Source organism: Pelobates fuscus, chromosome 6 (genome assembly GCF_036172605.1).
Source record: "Pelobates fuscus isolate aPelFus1 chromosome 6, aPelFus1.pri, whole genome shotgun sequence".
NCBI classification, from domain to species: domain Eukaryota; kingdom Metazoa; phylum Chordata; class Amphibia; order Anura; family Pelobatidae; genus Pelobates; species Pelobates fuscus.
In genome coordinates this window covers 301,461,361-301,473,795 of record NC_086322.1, presented here as the reverse complement: position 1 = coordinate 301,473,795, position 12,435 = coordinate 301,461,361, and the positions used below count along the sequence as shown (strand labels likewise).

At 42.6% G+C, this 12,435-nt stretch overlaps 1 protein-coding gene across 2 annotated transcripts in view; it reads left to right on the top strand.

Annotated features, from left to right (window-relative positions):
• The window catches only part of GNAS (GNAS complex locus), a 142,294-nt gene extending 130,663 nt beyond the window's left edge, over positions 1 to 11,631 (top strand). For both annotated transcript variants that reach the window (XM_063459636.1, XM_063459637.1), the window contains exons 6-12: positions 5,546 to 5,600; positions 5,974 to 6,047; positions 6,739 to 6,797; positions 7,810 to 7,930; positions 8,149 to 8,279; positions 8,980 to 9,047; positions 9,890 to 11,631. In XM_063459636.1, coding sequence (XP_063315706.1) covers positions 5,546 to 5,600; positions 5,974 to 6,047; positions 6,739 to 6,797; positions 7,810 to 7,930; positions 8,149 to 8,279; positions 8,980 to 9,047; positions 9,890 to 10,036 — 655 coding nt within the window. In that variant the 3' untranslated portion in view covers positions 10,037 to 11,631. The remainder of the gene's footprint in view (positions 1 to 5,545; positions 5,601 to 5,973; positions 6,048 to 6,738; positions 6,798 to 7,809; positions 7,931 to 8,148; positions 8,280 to 8,979; positions 9,048 to 9,889) is intronic.
• The last annotated feature ends 804 nt before the right edge of the window (positions 11,632 to 12,435 follow it).

The following is a 12,435-nucleotide window of genomic DNA, read 5'->3' as shown; positions in this document are numbered from 1 at the left end:
TTCCTCCACTCAAGTTGAGTTCGGAACCCTGAATGGACGTCTTTTGGAGCCCTTTCTCTACGGCGTCCGAGGTTTTACACAGTCCGTTTGGACTATTGGAATCACTTAGTATACGGCTGGTTTGGACACACTCTCATTGTGTGCGTTATGAATTTATGCTCGGATGAGACATCCCACCGGGTAGGACAGGAAGGTACGAAGATCCTCCTCGGTTTCCATTGCGATTTTGGTGGTGGTCTTCGGGGCATTCCTTGAGATTGGAGATCTCCCTGCAAGGCCGCATCACCAAATGGCCCTGGCACGATCGGAAGAGCCGCCTTACGGATCATGAGTTGAGACTTGGTGTCAGTTTTCTTCTCACGACCCTAAGTCCTAGTTCGGATTTCGAAGCTATACAACTACAGGAATGTGGCTAATAGGTCGGCTTGCCAGCTCATGGACCGACTTCTAGGAAACAGGTTACTACACCAGGTGCAATGGATTTACCGGCGGAGGGTGCCTTTTTCCGTATTTGAGATACTTCGTCGGTTGGCATCTCCTTTGACCCGTCGGCTGTCGTTTATCGTATTTGGAATGTCCAATTAGGATTACTCTGATATTTCCTGGAATAATTACCAGCGACACAAACAGCGTTGGATTGGTAAACTGAGCGTTGAAACAGCAAATACGAAGCCTCCTGTCATGTTATAAAATTGTAGATTATGCTAGCTTTAGTGTACCTATAATCTTAATTTTATTAATGACAGGAGGCGAGTATTTCCCACCCACTCTTGTCCCTCCCTTGTTTAATGTTATAGTTTAGATTATCAGGTAAGTATGCAACTCTGTTTGTTGTCTCTGCTACCTGTCTCTTGTTCCTTATGTCTGTTTTTTCCATAAGTAGGGTTGGGATATTTTCATATTAGGTTAATTTGGTTGCTACGTTGAGTACCTACATGTTTATTCAGAGTACATTTCATTGGATAATCAACCTGTTCGATTCTGTTTTCTCTCGTTTCAGTTTACAGTCCATCTACACTATCTAGTTTGACGGTTACACTTGGATGGTGGACATCGTTATATTCATCGTATCTAGGACTTTGTTTCTTCCCCATGATGTTCTCTGCCTTTTATTCTGTTTTGTCGCAGCTTGAAAGAGGAAATGATGCATGGGGAGGGGAGTTTTATAGTACCTAACTTTTTTCTGATTGGTTGTTTTTCTGTGCTGCTGTGGAGTTCTAGTAAAGAGAGACTTAAGCAAATACTCGCCTCCTGTCATTAATAAAATTAAGATTATAGGTACACTAAAGCTAGCATAATCTACAATTAAAGTTCACATGATTCTTTGAAATGAAATGGCCAGATAATCATGGGAGTTGTAGTTCAGAAACAGCTGGCAGGACAGAGTTTGGAGGACCCTGATAAAAGAATTCAAACACTAAGTTACAATAACCTATGTTCCCATATGTCAAACCTGGTCTTGTTTTACCAGTGTATAATGCTGCGGAATTGGTTGGCGCTATATAAATTGTAGTTTTGAGAACCTTTTTAGATGGAAGCTTGTTTGGGCAGCGCCCTTTCCACATACTCTTCCCATGTTCATACGTAATTTTTCCTAGCATTAAATGTTTGTCTTGCTTACCTACTGTGCAGTGCTGTGAAATATGTTGATGCTATATAATGTGTATTTAAGCTTAGTCTCTTGATTCACATGCAAGTGTGTCTAATCCTTGCTTTACTTTGTACTTGTCTCGGACTAAAAAAAAATATTAAGTTATTGACCAGGTCTAGTTTAAGCTGGAGGTTCTGGTTAAATGCCAAGTAGCCTGGCAAGGGAACTTGTTCTTGCAGACCTATAGGTCCCAAGTAAGAATACACTGTTTAACTTCCTGGGGCTTCTTCGGCTTTGCATTTCCTTAGTAAAGGAGTGCGCTGGGGTTCTGTTTGTGGTACAGTGTGCATGCGTGCACCTTAATGGTGTGTCTTTGTCCTGCCGTTTGGCCCTGTGCCAGATGTCTCTCACAAGGCTTAGTGCTGACAGCCTATTTATAGAAATGTGGTCCCATTGTCATGACAACGGAGCTGCAGGCTGGGGCGGTGGGGACCTATTTCTGGCTGCCTTGTAATGTAAAACTGGCAAAGTCTGCACTCTGAAGTTTAACAGCAAAGATTAACAAAGACCTCTTCTACCACAACATCCTATTGAGAAGGTTGTGCAGCAAAGTGGACCTATCTCTAAGGGATCAGTCCTGATCATACTTTAATAGTACTCCACTGTGATAAATGGTATCATTCTGCCCTGTGTCGAAGGAATCTTCAGATTAACTTGGAGTCTGCTCCTGTGCACTCATTGTATTGCTGGTTTTCAGTCTTCTGTGCTGTATGTCATTTAATAACCTGTATATGGCTCTGCAGCACAGTGCATACCAGTAACGCAGCACTGTTGTATCCTAATCAATGCAGAGACCTCATGTATAACGTATATTGGATCACAGCATATTGGACTCTGCTTTACTGTCAATTACTTCTTCTATATCCCTGTTGTATTAAAAAAAACATGTGAACTGAGGAGATTCTAAAACTGTATGTTTTCACTACAGTTTGAGTAAAACCACTTGGTTTAACATGTGATCATCCTAGAACAGGGGTAGGCAACCTTTTAGCAGCACTGTGCCGATATAGGATTGTGATGTCCCGTAGCGTGCCGATCCTCAGGCTCGTCGCTACCAGGCAAGCTAACCAAGCAATTGCTTTGGGTCCCGAGCTGGCCTGGGCCCCCAAGCAGGGCCGGCGCTTCCTATAAGGCTGCAGCTGCCTGAGAGCTCTATAGAGAGTCTCAGGCGGCTGCAGCACTGCCCTTCTCGTCACATCCCCTTCCCTGTAGCGTGGCCAAGCTCCTCTTCCTCCTGTCAGTCCGGCCGGGTACCACGCGGTACAGGAGATTCAGTTTCCTGTTCCCGGCCGGACTGACAGGAAGTGCACCCTGAGCTCGGCCACGCTACAGGGAAGGGGAGGTGAGAATAACATAGGGAGGGAAGGAGAGAGGGAGTAAAAAGAACATAGGCGGGGGAGTAGGAAGGACACGGGGGAGGGGAGTAAAAAGGACACGGGGAGGGGAGTAAGAAGGACACAGGGGGAGGGGAATAAGAAGGACACAGGGGGAGGGGAATAAGAAGGACACAGGGGGAGGGGAATAAGAAGGACACAGGGGGAGGGGAATAAGAAGGACACAGGGGGAGGGGAATATGATGGACACAGGGGGAGGGTGGGAGGGGAGCAAGTAAGAAGTAGTAAGAAGAACATAGGGCGGAGTAGTAAGAAGAACATAGGGAGGGGGGAGGAGTAAGAAGAACATTGGGGCAGAAATAAGAACATAGGGAGAGGGGAAAGAGTAAGAAGAACACAGGGAGGGGGAGGAGTAAGAAGAACACATGGGGGGTGAGGAGATGAGGAGAACACAGGGAGGGGGGAGGTGAGGAGAAGGGGAGATGAGGAGAACACAGGGAGGGGGTGGAGAAGGGGAGATGAGGAGAACACAGGGAGGGGGTGGAGATGAGGAGAACACAGGGAGGGGGTGGAGAAGGGGAGATGAGGAGAACACAGGGAGGGGGTGGAGAAGGGGAGATGAGGAGAACACAGGGAGGGGGGTGAGGAGAAAGGGAGATGAGGAGAACACAGGGAGGGGGTGGAGAAGGGGAGATGAGGAGAGCACAGGGAGGGGGGGTGAGAAGAACACAGGGAGGGGAGTGAGGAGAAGGGGAGATGAGGAGAACACAGGGAGTGGGTGAGGAGAAGGGGAGATGAGGAGAACACAGGGAGTGGGTGAGGAGAAGGGGAGATGAGGAGAACACAGGGAGTGGGTGAGGAGAAGGGGAGATGAGGAGAACACAGGGAGGGGGGTGGAGAAGGGCAGATGAGGAGAACACAGGGAGGGGGGGTGAGGAGAACACAGGGAGGGGGGTGAGAAGAACACAGGGAGGGGGTGAGGAGAAGGGGAGATGAGGAGAACACAGGGAATTTTCAATTGTTGAAAATGTTCAAGTTTTATGCACATTATATGCAACAGCAATATTTGCACTGTAAACCTTTATTTATATAAAGTGTGGGTGAACTTAAACTGTATGGCTATGCTGTGGTTCCTGTAGGCTTTGCGTGCAGGGGGAAGGGGGGCACCATGTCCATTTTACTTGGGGCCCCCAAATTCCTTCAAACGGCCCTGCCGATCCTATTTTTTAAATTGAGTTGTGTGTGCTGCCGTATTCTGCTTGTGTTATTTATACTGTAATTGCTTTGTATCGTTGTATTTGTGCGTATATGAGCTATTATATTGTATATGTTCATTAGTAGTTTATGGTATCGTGTATGATACATATGAATGTGGGCTGTGTATGAGGGCTGCTTGTGGAATTGTGTGTAGATGGATATGTCACATTGTGTGTTAGGTAGTGTATGGGGGCTGTTTGGGGTTTTGCATGTGCGAGGCTGCATGTGGGATTGTGTGCATGTATGTAGATTGTTAGTGGTGTTGCGTTTGTGGGGATTGTGTGTATGCTTGTGTGTGGGCTGTTCGTATTATTTGTATGAGGGGAGGCTTATTCTGCAGGTCTGTGTATATCTAGCAGTGTGGGTGGCTTTCCTGGGTTCCAGTGGGGACCAGTCTGGGCAGGTACAGGTCAAGGACAGGAGCTGCAACATCAGCTGTGGGCTGATCTACTACAGTGTGGATTCCCATTCACAAGTGCTGGGAGGAAGTGATCTGAGATCACTTCCTCTAAGTGCTGCAATGCATAAATTGAGGATTGTCCTTCACTACCTCTTTGTATTAGCAGATATCTGAAGTTTCACTGAGACTCCTGATAGGCCAGACCCTGTTTGGCTCTAGCAGCCTTGAGTGCCGTGGAAAGACACCTCGAGTGCCGTGCATGGCACTAGTGCCGCAGGTTGCCTACCCCTGTCCTAGAACATCCCTGGGCATCTTTCTACTCCTTATTGGTGCACTAGTTCACCTCTGTCCAACTTATAAGTTTTTCCAAAATATTTAAAGTGGCCCATCATGTAAACCAATGAAATATGCTGATGCATTTAATTGTAAATGGTAGACATTAACAGAGTTGAGATCTAAAAAGTGGCATAAATTACTAGCGCTGTAGTGACCCTCCCATCTGCATGTTGACTAGGTGTACATTTAATTCCTTTTGTGTGTACAGCTCTACTATAATTGGAAACCATGCTGCACTGCTCAGCAACTTTCCATAATATTGCGTTCCTTTAAACTACAGACTAATTTACCTTGTGGAGAATACTTGAAGTGGCAGAACTATGTACATTAAAAGTAGCATTATGTGTGACCATTTAACACTTTGTGTGTGTCCTATCAAACAGGGAAATGTCCTGAAATCCTTGTCTTTTCAAGGCAGCCCTGTAAATTGGGTAATTATAGACAATAACCTGTCATGCCTACATGTCGGCTCATTAACTTTATCTGTTTGGGGTATGTCTTGCAATAAGTTTACTAAACTTGATGTTCTAACTTTTTTTTTTTTTTTTTTTCCCCCCACCTCTTCAGTTTTCTAGACAAGATTGACATTGTGAAGCAGAATGATTACACTCCAACTGATCAGGTGAGTCTTAAATCCATGTGTTTCTATGTAAACTTAAGTGAACTACATCAGATGTCATTCTGATCTCCCCCATGCTCCTACTCTAGCTGCGGTTTCCAGACGTTCTATGTCTAACAGCAGCATAAGAGTTGTGAATGTTAATGGCAACATTGAACAGTCAGGTCCTCTGTAAGACACACCGCTGTACACCTTTTTATGTAATGATAAATGTATACAATTAATTGAATGTTGGTGAACCTCTTAACCAGTAAACTTCTTTAAAATCTTAGTGTGCTCTGTGTGTGCGCTCTAGATTATATAGTGCCCCCATATCTCCGCAAATGTTATAAATTGATGGTTGTGTCTTCTACCTGACCTATATGTTTCTATATAGGACTTGCTGCGATGCAGAGTTCTGACATCAGGAATATTCGAAACAAAGTTTCAAGTGGATAAAGTAAACTTTCAGTAAGTTGCATCCAATTCACTTAAGGTTGCCTAAAACTGCACAGCATCAATTTGTTAAAAGAACATGCTAGACACAAAGCATTTCAGCTTGTTGAAATGCTTAGTCTGGAGTCAGTTGTGATGTGCTTGTGTCAAACCATTTATGAAATGGACTGCTTTAATAGAAATTGAGTGACTGCTGGGTGAAGTGCTTTGCTCCAAGACAGCCAGGGAGCTTTGCTTCATCTTCCATTCACTTGACAGAACCCATGGAATTGGCAGGCCTGCTGAGATACTTCTGGCTTCCCTTTCACAATGAGGTTTACTACTGCTCATTGGAAGCCTTGATTGCATGCACACTTGCAGCTCAAGTAAAGGGGCTACTGAATGATAACTTTGGTCAGCACAGACTGAGGAGAACTTGCAAAGGTGGCAGGGCCTTCTTAAACTTTTCAAATTTGCCACCCCAATAAAACCTACAGAAAAACACATCTTCATTGGGAGTATATCTAAACTTTGAGCAAGAAAGATATTCAGTGGAGTTTCTTTGAGGCTTAGTACTGACTGAGGGATGGTGAAATATAGTTGTCTGTCACTGCTCCAGATTTAGTGAAGCTGCTCCAGGTATTACTTTCCATGTCTTGTCTTTCCTTGTAACCTCTTTACTCTGTTTTTGGTTAACCACATTAACTGCACTCTCTCTTCTCTGCAGTATGTTTGATGTTGGTGGCCAGCGTGACGAGCGCAGGAAATGGATCCAGTGTTTTAATGGTAAGGACTGAAGAAATCTCTAATAACCCATGGGAGATAGCTGTGTTTTGGCTAGAGACTCACTGGATTTTATTTTATTTTTTGTCTCTGCAAAGAATCCATTCTGACTGCTTCTGAAGTAAGCTGGTGTTACAGTCCCATTTCAACCCTATAGCTAGTGAAGATATCTATGTATGCCTGTATTTTGCTTTTTAATTATAAACGTTCAAGTTCCCTCCCCCAGTATGTCTAGTTCAGTGGTGATGTTAAGTGCTAGGACAACCATACGTACAGGCATTTGCCCACATGTGGCACTAGTATGGCCTTTTTCTGCAGATGCCAGAGGTCATTTACTGTTTGATACCTTACCGGGTAGAGCATTACTGGCCTCCCTGTCCTTTAAATTGTGACTAGAAATCTTCCTCCTGCAGTAAGGTCACATAACCAAAGAGAAATCTATGTGTAGATTTGAATTAAAACGGCCTGAGGATAGAAAAAAAAAAGGGCAAATGATTCAGAAGAGATCCAGGTTTAATTCCTTAGGCCCCAAATCCAGGAACTAGCCCTTTATGTTCTAAAGAGGTAATAGCTGCTTAATCTGCATGTGCCTCTGTGCAAGGAATTTACCAAAACAACTTAATTGTTTCTTCTCCGGTCAATACAAGGAAGTTTAATCTAGAACATCTCTTCTTCCTGTCCTCTGAACACACTTGATCAGGAGACCTATTGCTCCATATCTATGTGCACACAGCCAAGCTTGCATCCTGGCATCTGCTCCTTAATTTAAAATGGGGAATGTGTTTAGTGCTATTGTGATGTATTCATAATTCAGCAATGCAGCACAGGTCCTGTTTAGATTTAACATTGTCCAGAATAGCATCCCCATTTAGTCTGTTTACCATGTTTATTTAAACTCATTGTGTTTGGGTTGTTTTTATATTTTTATTTTTTTTTTAAATATCAGAAGGGATGAATTTACGTTATTTGAACTCTATGCTTAAAGAGGACCTAACTGTGTTGCTTTCTTGTCCAGATGTGACCGCAATTATATTTGTGGTCGCAAGCAGCAGTTATAACATGGTTATTCGAGAGGACAATCTGACCAACAGACTCCAAGAAGCATTAAACCTCTTCAAGAGCATCTGGAACAACAGGTACTGCTGTTTCTGCTTCTGCTATGGGACCAATGCACACTATTCCAGTAGCACAATTAATCCCACTCTGTAGTGGGCGCAAGTTCCCACAAACCTAATGCGTGAAAAACGAGCAAACTAGCTGTCAGAGACCATTTAGATGCTGTGTGCTACTGAGCTTGTTATAAAGTATCTTGGGAGGTTTCCTGGAGTAATCACAGGTGCCTTTATTCCTTCAGGTGGCTACGGACCATTTCAGTTATTCTCTTCCTGAATAAACAAGATCTACTCGCAGAAAAGGTTTTGGTTGGGAAATCCAAGATTGAAGATTACTTTCCAGAGTTTGCTCGCTACACCACCCCAGATGATGGTATGTGATTTGATGTTTGAGTAATTGGAGAGTAGCAAATGGGATAACCAGACCCTTGTATCTGTGTGAATATAGAGCAACAGTATCTAATTCCAGCTAATGCACGGTTGGGGATTGTTTGTGTGTGGTGGTTTTTTTGTTTTTTCTCCTTTGTGTAGGTCTAAGACATTCAAAATAAATGAACCCTTGTACAACGTTTAATTCCTTGCTTTGTAAATATTTTGGTGAGGCGATAGTCTGATGTGCTGGTAAAGTAACCAGCAAATGTATGTTTATTGCTATCTAAAATATGTCCTTGTGTATCGGTGAAAGCTGCATATGTTATCATGAAGCGGGCATTATAATGCAGCTATAATTTGTTTAGCTTTACTGATTTAATAGTTGGTAAAATGTCTGTTTAGATTATGCTTCACATCAGTCTGAGATCTTGTCAATTTTATGTAGTTAGATTGTTTTGTTTTTTGTTTGTATAACTTTGATTGTGAAATTGATACCTATGCAAGGATAGACATTTGAATGTGGTCTTTAAAGTTCAGTTAGTTTAATTGCAGATTGTCTACATACAAAGCTACAGGGTGCTTAGTATAGTCACCATTGCTGTGCCCAGACACTGAGCATATTCCAGCTTTCTGTTTTACACTCAAAAAAACAAACATTTTAGTATATTTATTTTTGTTTTTTCTTCCTCTCTCCTGTCCAGCAAACCCTGAGTTTGGAGAGGATGCTAGAGTTACAAGAGCCAAGTATTTTATTAGGGATGAATTTCTTGTAAGTACATTTTAAAATGTTTTGGGTTTTTTAATATACTATTTTTATTTTATTTTTTTACCACTTTTTGAATGGAACTGCAAATTTAGGTTGTGTGTGTCCAATTATCTTTCTAAAACGTTTGTAACACAAGTGTTGGGAACACAAGCCTATAGTCTCCTGGTGGGGGGAGGGGAATGTCTACTTTCTCCAGCTGATTCCCAATCCAGTGCTTCTCATAGAGGAGCATTGGGAACCGATGTATATGTTCAGTGAGTGTTGCCGGCTTCAGTGCAGGGTATGGGAGGGGGGGGGGGGGGGGAGACTATGAACCATTTGGGTCACATGGTCAGGTCTTGGTTGTTCCTTCAGAAGCAACTGCTACTAGAGGTGTGTTTAACCCTGCAATGTAACTATGGGGGGGGTGGGGGGGGGGGAGAGAGAGGTGTTTAGTGGATACACCCTAATGCATGTGTTCATTGGACTAATCTTAAACCTGCTGCAGTTCTTATGGTGTGCAGCCTTTTTCAAGCCTTCCCCCTTTTTCCTGAAATAGTCTCTCATTGAGAAGCCTCTGGAAGCTTTCCCTCTGTGTTCCTGCACAAACTGCATACTGTAATGATCTGGGGTATGCCCATTTTATGGTCAGAAACCATACAAAGTGGACATACTTTGTGCATGAGATTATGTGACTCCTGATTAACTGAAAGGACACTGTTGCAAGATGCTAGTTGATGTACATGTCTAGTTGTATACCCTATGTGTGGGCCACCTTAGACTTCTGGGGTGTAAGTCTTGGTTTACAAACATGCTGGCTGTCCAATTTCGTACAATCATTGAATTTAGTTTTCTCCTTTTCACAGAGAATCAGCACAGCAAGTGGGGACGGACGGCATTATTGCTACCCGCATTTCACATGTGCAGTGGATACAGAAAATATCCGAAGAGTTTTTAATGATTGTCGGGACATTATCCAAAGGATGCATCTGCGCCAATATGAGCTCTTGTGATGGAGAGCTTGCATTTATATATATATATATTTTTTTTTTTCTCTCCTTCTTGTGTTCTGGACTCCAGATTTCTTAAAAAAAACAAAAAAACAAAATAAAAAAAAAAAACAAAAACACAAAACAATTACACAAATTCTGATAAACAACTTGAGGGTGAAGGGGGGGGGAAGGAGCCACTCTCCAGATTGCACCCCTGCGCTTTCTTTGCTGCTGGACAATTATGGAACTGTTTGTTTGCACCCCACTGCCCTCAAACAGTGTGGGTCAGCGCCAAGACTCTCAAAAATGGGCTCCCTACAAATGCTAACCTTTAAAAGCAAAGCGTGTGACGGATCTTTGTTGCATCATGCACAGTATTGCAGCTGTAAGAGGGGTATGCAAAATGGGCACAGGTGCTGCTCTATCCCCCTACTCCTCTTTCTCAGTAATAATGATTGGGTGTCATTTCCCCACTCCGCCAACTCTAGCCATTCCCTGCATCTGAACATTGCTGCTGGATCTGGAGAAAGGACCCCTTACGAACTGTGGCTGTTAAGTGGACACACTCCCTGGGATCATTGCGCAGGGATTGATGCCTTTCACAAGGGTGCCATTTTTAACAATAAATACTTGGATATGAATTTCAACATATCAATGTATTTATTTCAAAAGGTCTTGGACGTTTTGCGTCTTATGGTCGCTGATTAAGCCACACTTTGTTTTTAACTTTTAATTTTATTTTAATTTTTTTGCTCACTCTTCTTTCTCTTCTCTCTCCCACCTTCTCCCCCCCCCCCCCCCCCCCCCCCCCCCCCACACACCTTTTAGACAACCTTGTGTGATCTTCAAAATTTCAATCAGAAGCGTAACTTTCATCCTTTCTTCACAAACATGATCACTCCCCTCCTGTAAAACTCCCTTCACTTTTTAATTTTGTTTTATTTTACTGCTGGATTATTCTTGTACAGACTGTAAAATGTATTATTTTGTACAACTTTATTGAGAAAAAAAAAGAACTTGTAGAAGATCTTTTGTGCCTTGATTCTGGCTGTGCTCTTTACACTGAGCTACGATGTAAGTATGTCTGATTACTCTGTACACTGAGCTAACATGCAAGTATGTCTGACTACTCTGTACAGCCGTGCTTGCTCATTGTGGGGCAAATTTACCTGGACTTATAGTGGTTTTTGTTTCCTCTCCCCCCCCCTGTCCTTCTGGTTTATAAAAGCAAAAGGCTTATTAGTAAATGTTGCAAAATTAACCACTTTAAAGTGAGGTCTCCATGAAGTGATCCAACATGACTTCATCATGCTTTTATTTTAGTTTTAGCTCATTTTTATTCTATCCAAATGCGAAAACATGGCTTGTTTCTACATAAACCAAATTTTACTACAAATAAGTGCTAGTCTATTTCTCCTTCCCTCCGTTTTGATCTTTCTGTGGTCATCCAATCAAAACTACAAAAGATTTTCACTTTAAATGTGTGGTTTTTTTTTTCTGTTGCCAGAGCAATTTGCCACAGGAGTAATATTCTTTAAGAAGCCGTGTTTTCCTGACTTACTGTTTTTATAAATAAATGTTAGATGGAAAATTTCCTTTGCCTAATGTGGCAGATATATAGTATGGCATTGTGTTAAAATGTGGGTAACAAGGAGGCAGTTGGCTGCTATTTCTTATGACTTGTTCTCTGAAACAACCATGGTAACTTACTAAATTGTGGGGTGTTTTGGTTTAGGGGGGGGTGTGGGGTGTTTCTCTTTTTTTTTTTTTTTTTTTTTGGTGGGTGGGTGGGTTTGGGCAAGATCACCAATCCGTTTTCCTGGCACCTTGTCAGCCAGTGGGGCAGACCTAATGTATAGGGGCAGCAATGGCCGCGTGCATTAGACCTCCCCATAGGCAAGCATTATTCAATGCTTTCCTGTGGGGATTCCAGCGAAGCTGGAGGTTCTCATGCATAGCGTGAGGACATCCAGCATCATTTAAAACACTTTTTGTGTTCTAAGAAGCTGGATGTCCCTCTAGTGTCTGGCTGATATAAAAATGGCAATAATTACACTTGTAACAGGATTGCTTACTGGGAAGAGTTATTGATTTAACCTAAAATGTATATAAATAGTCTTTAAAATTCCTGACAATTCACACTTTATTAAAGGAACACTATAGTCACCTAAACAACTTTAGCTTAATGAAGCAGTTTTAGTGTATAGATCATTCCCTTGCAATTTCACTGTCATTTAGGAGTTAAATCACTTTGTTTCTGTTTATGCAGCCCTAGCCACACGTCCCCTGGCTATGATTGACAGAGCCTGCATGGAAAACAAATTGGTTTCACTTTCAATCAGATGTAATTTACCTTAAACAATTTTTCTCTCGCTCTGTAAATTGAACTTTAATCACATACAGGCGCATCTTGCAGGGTC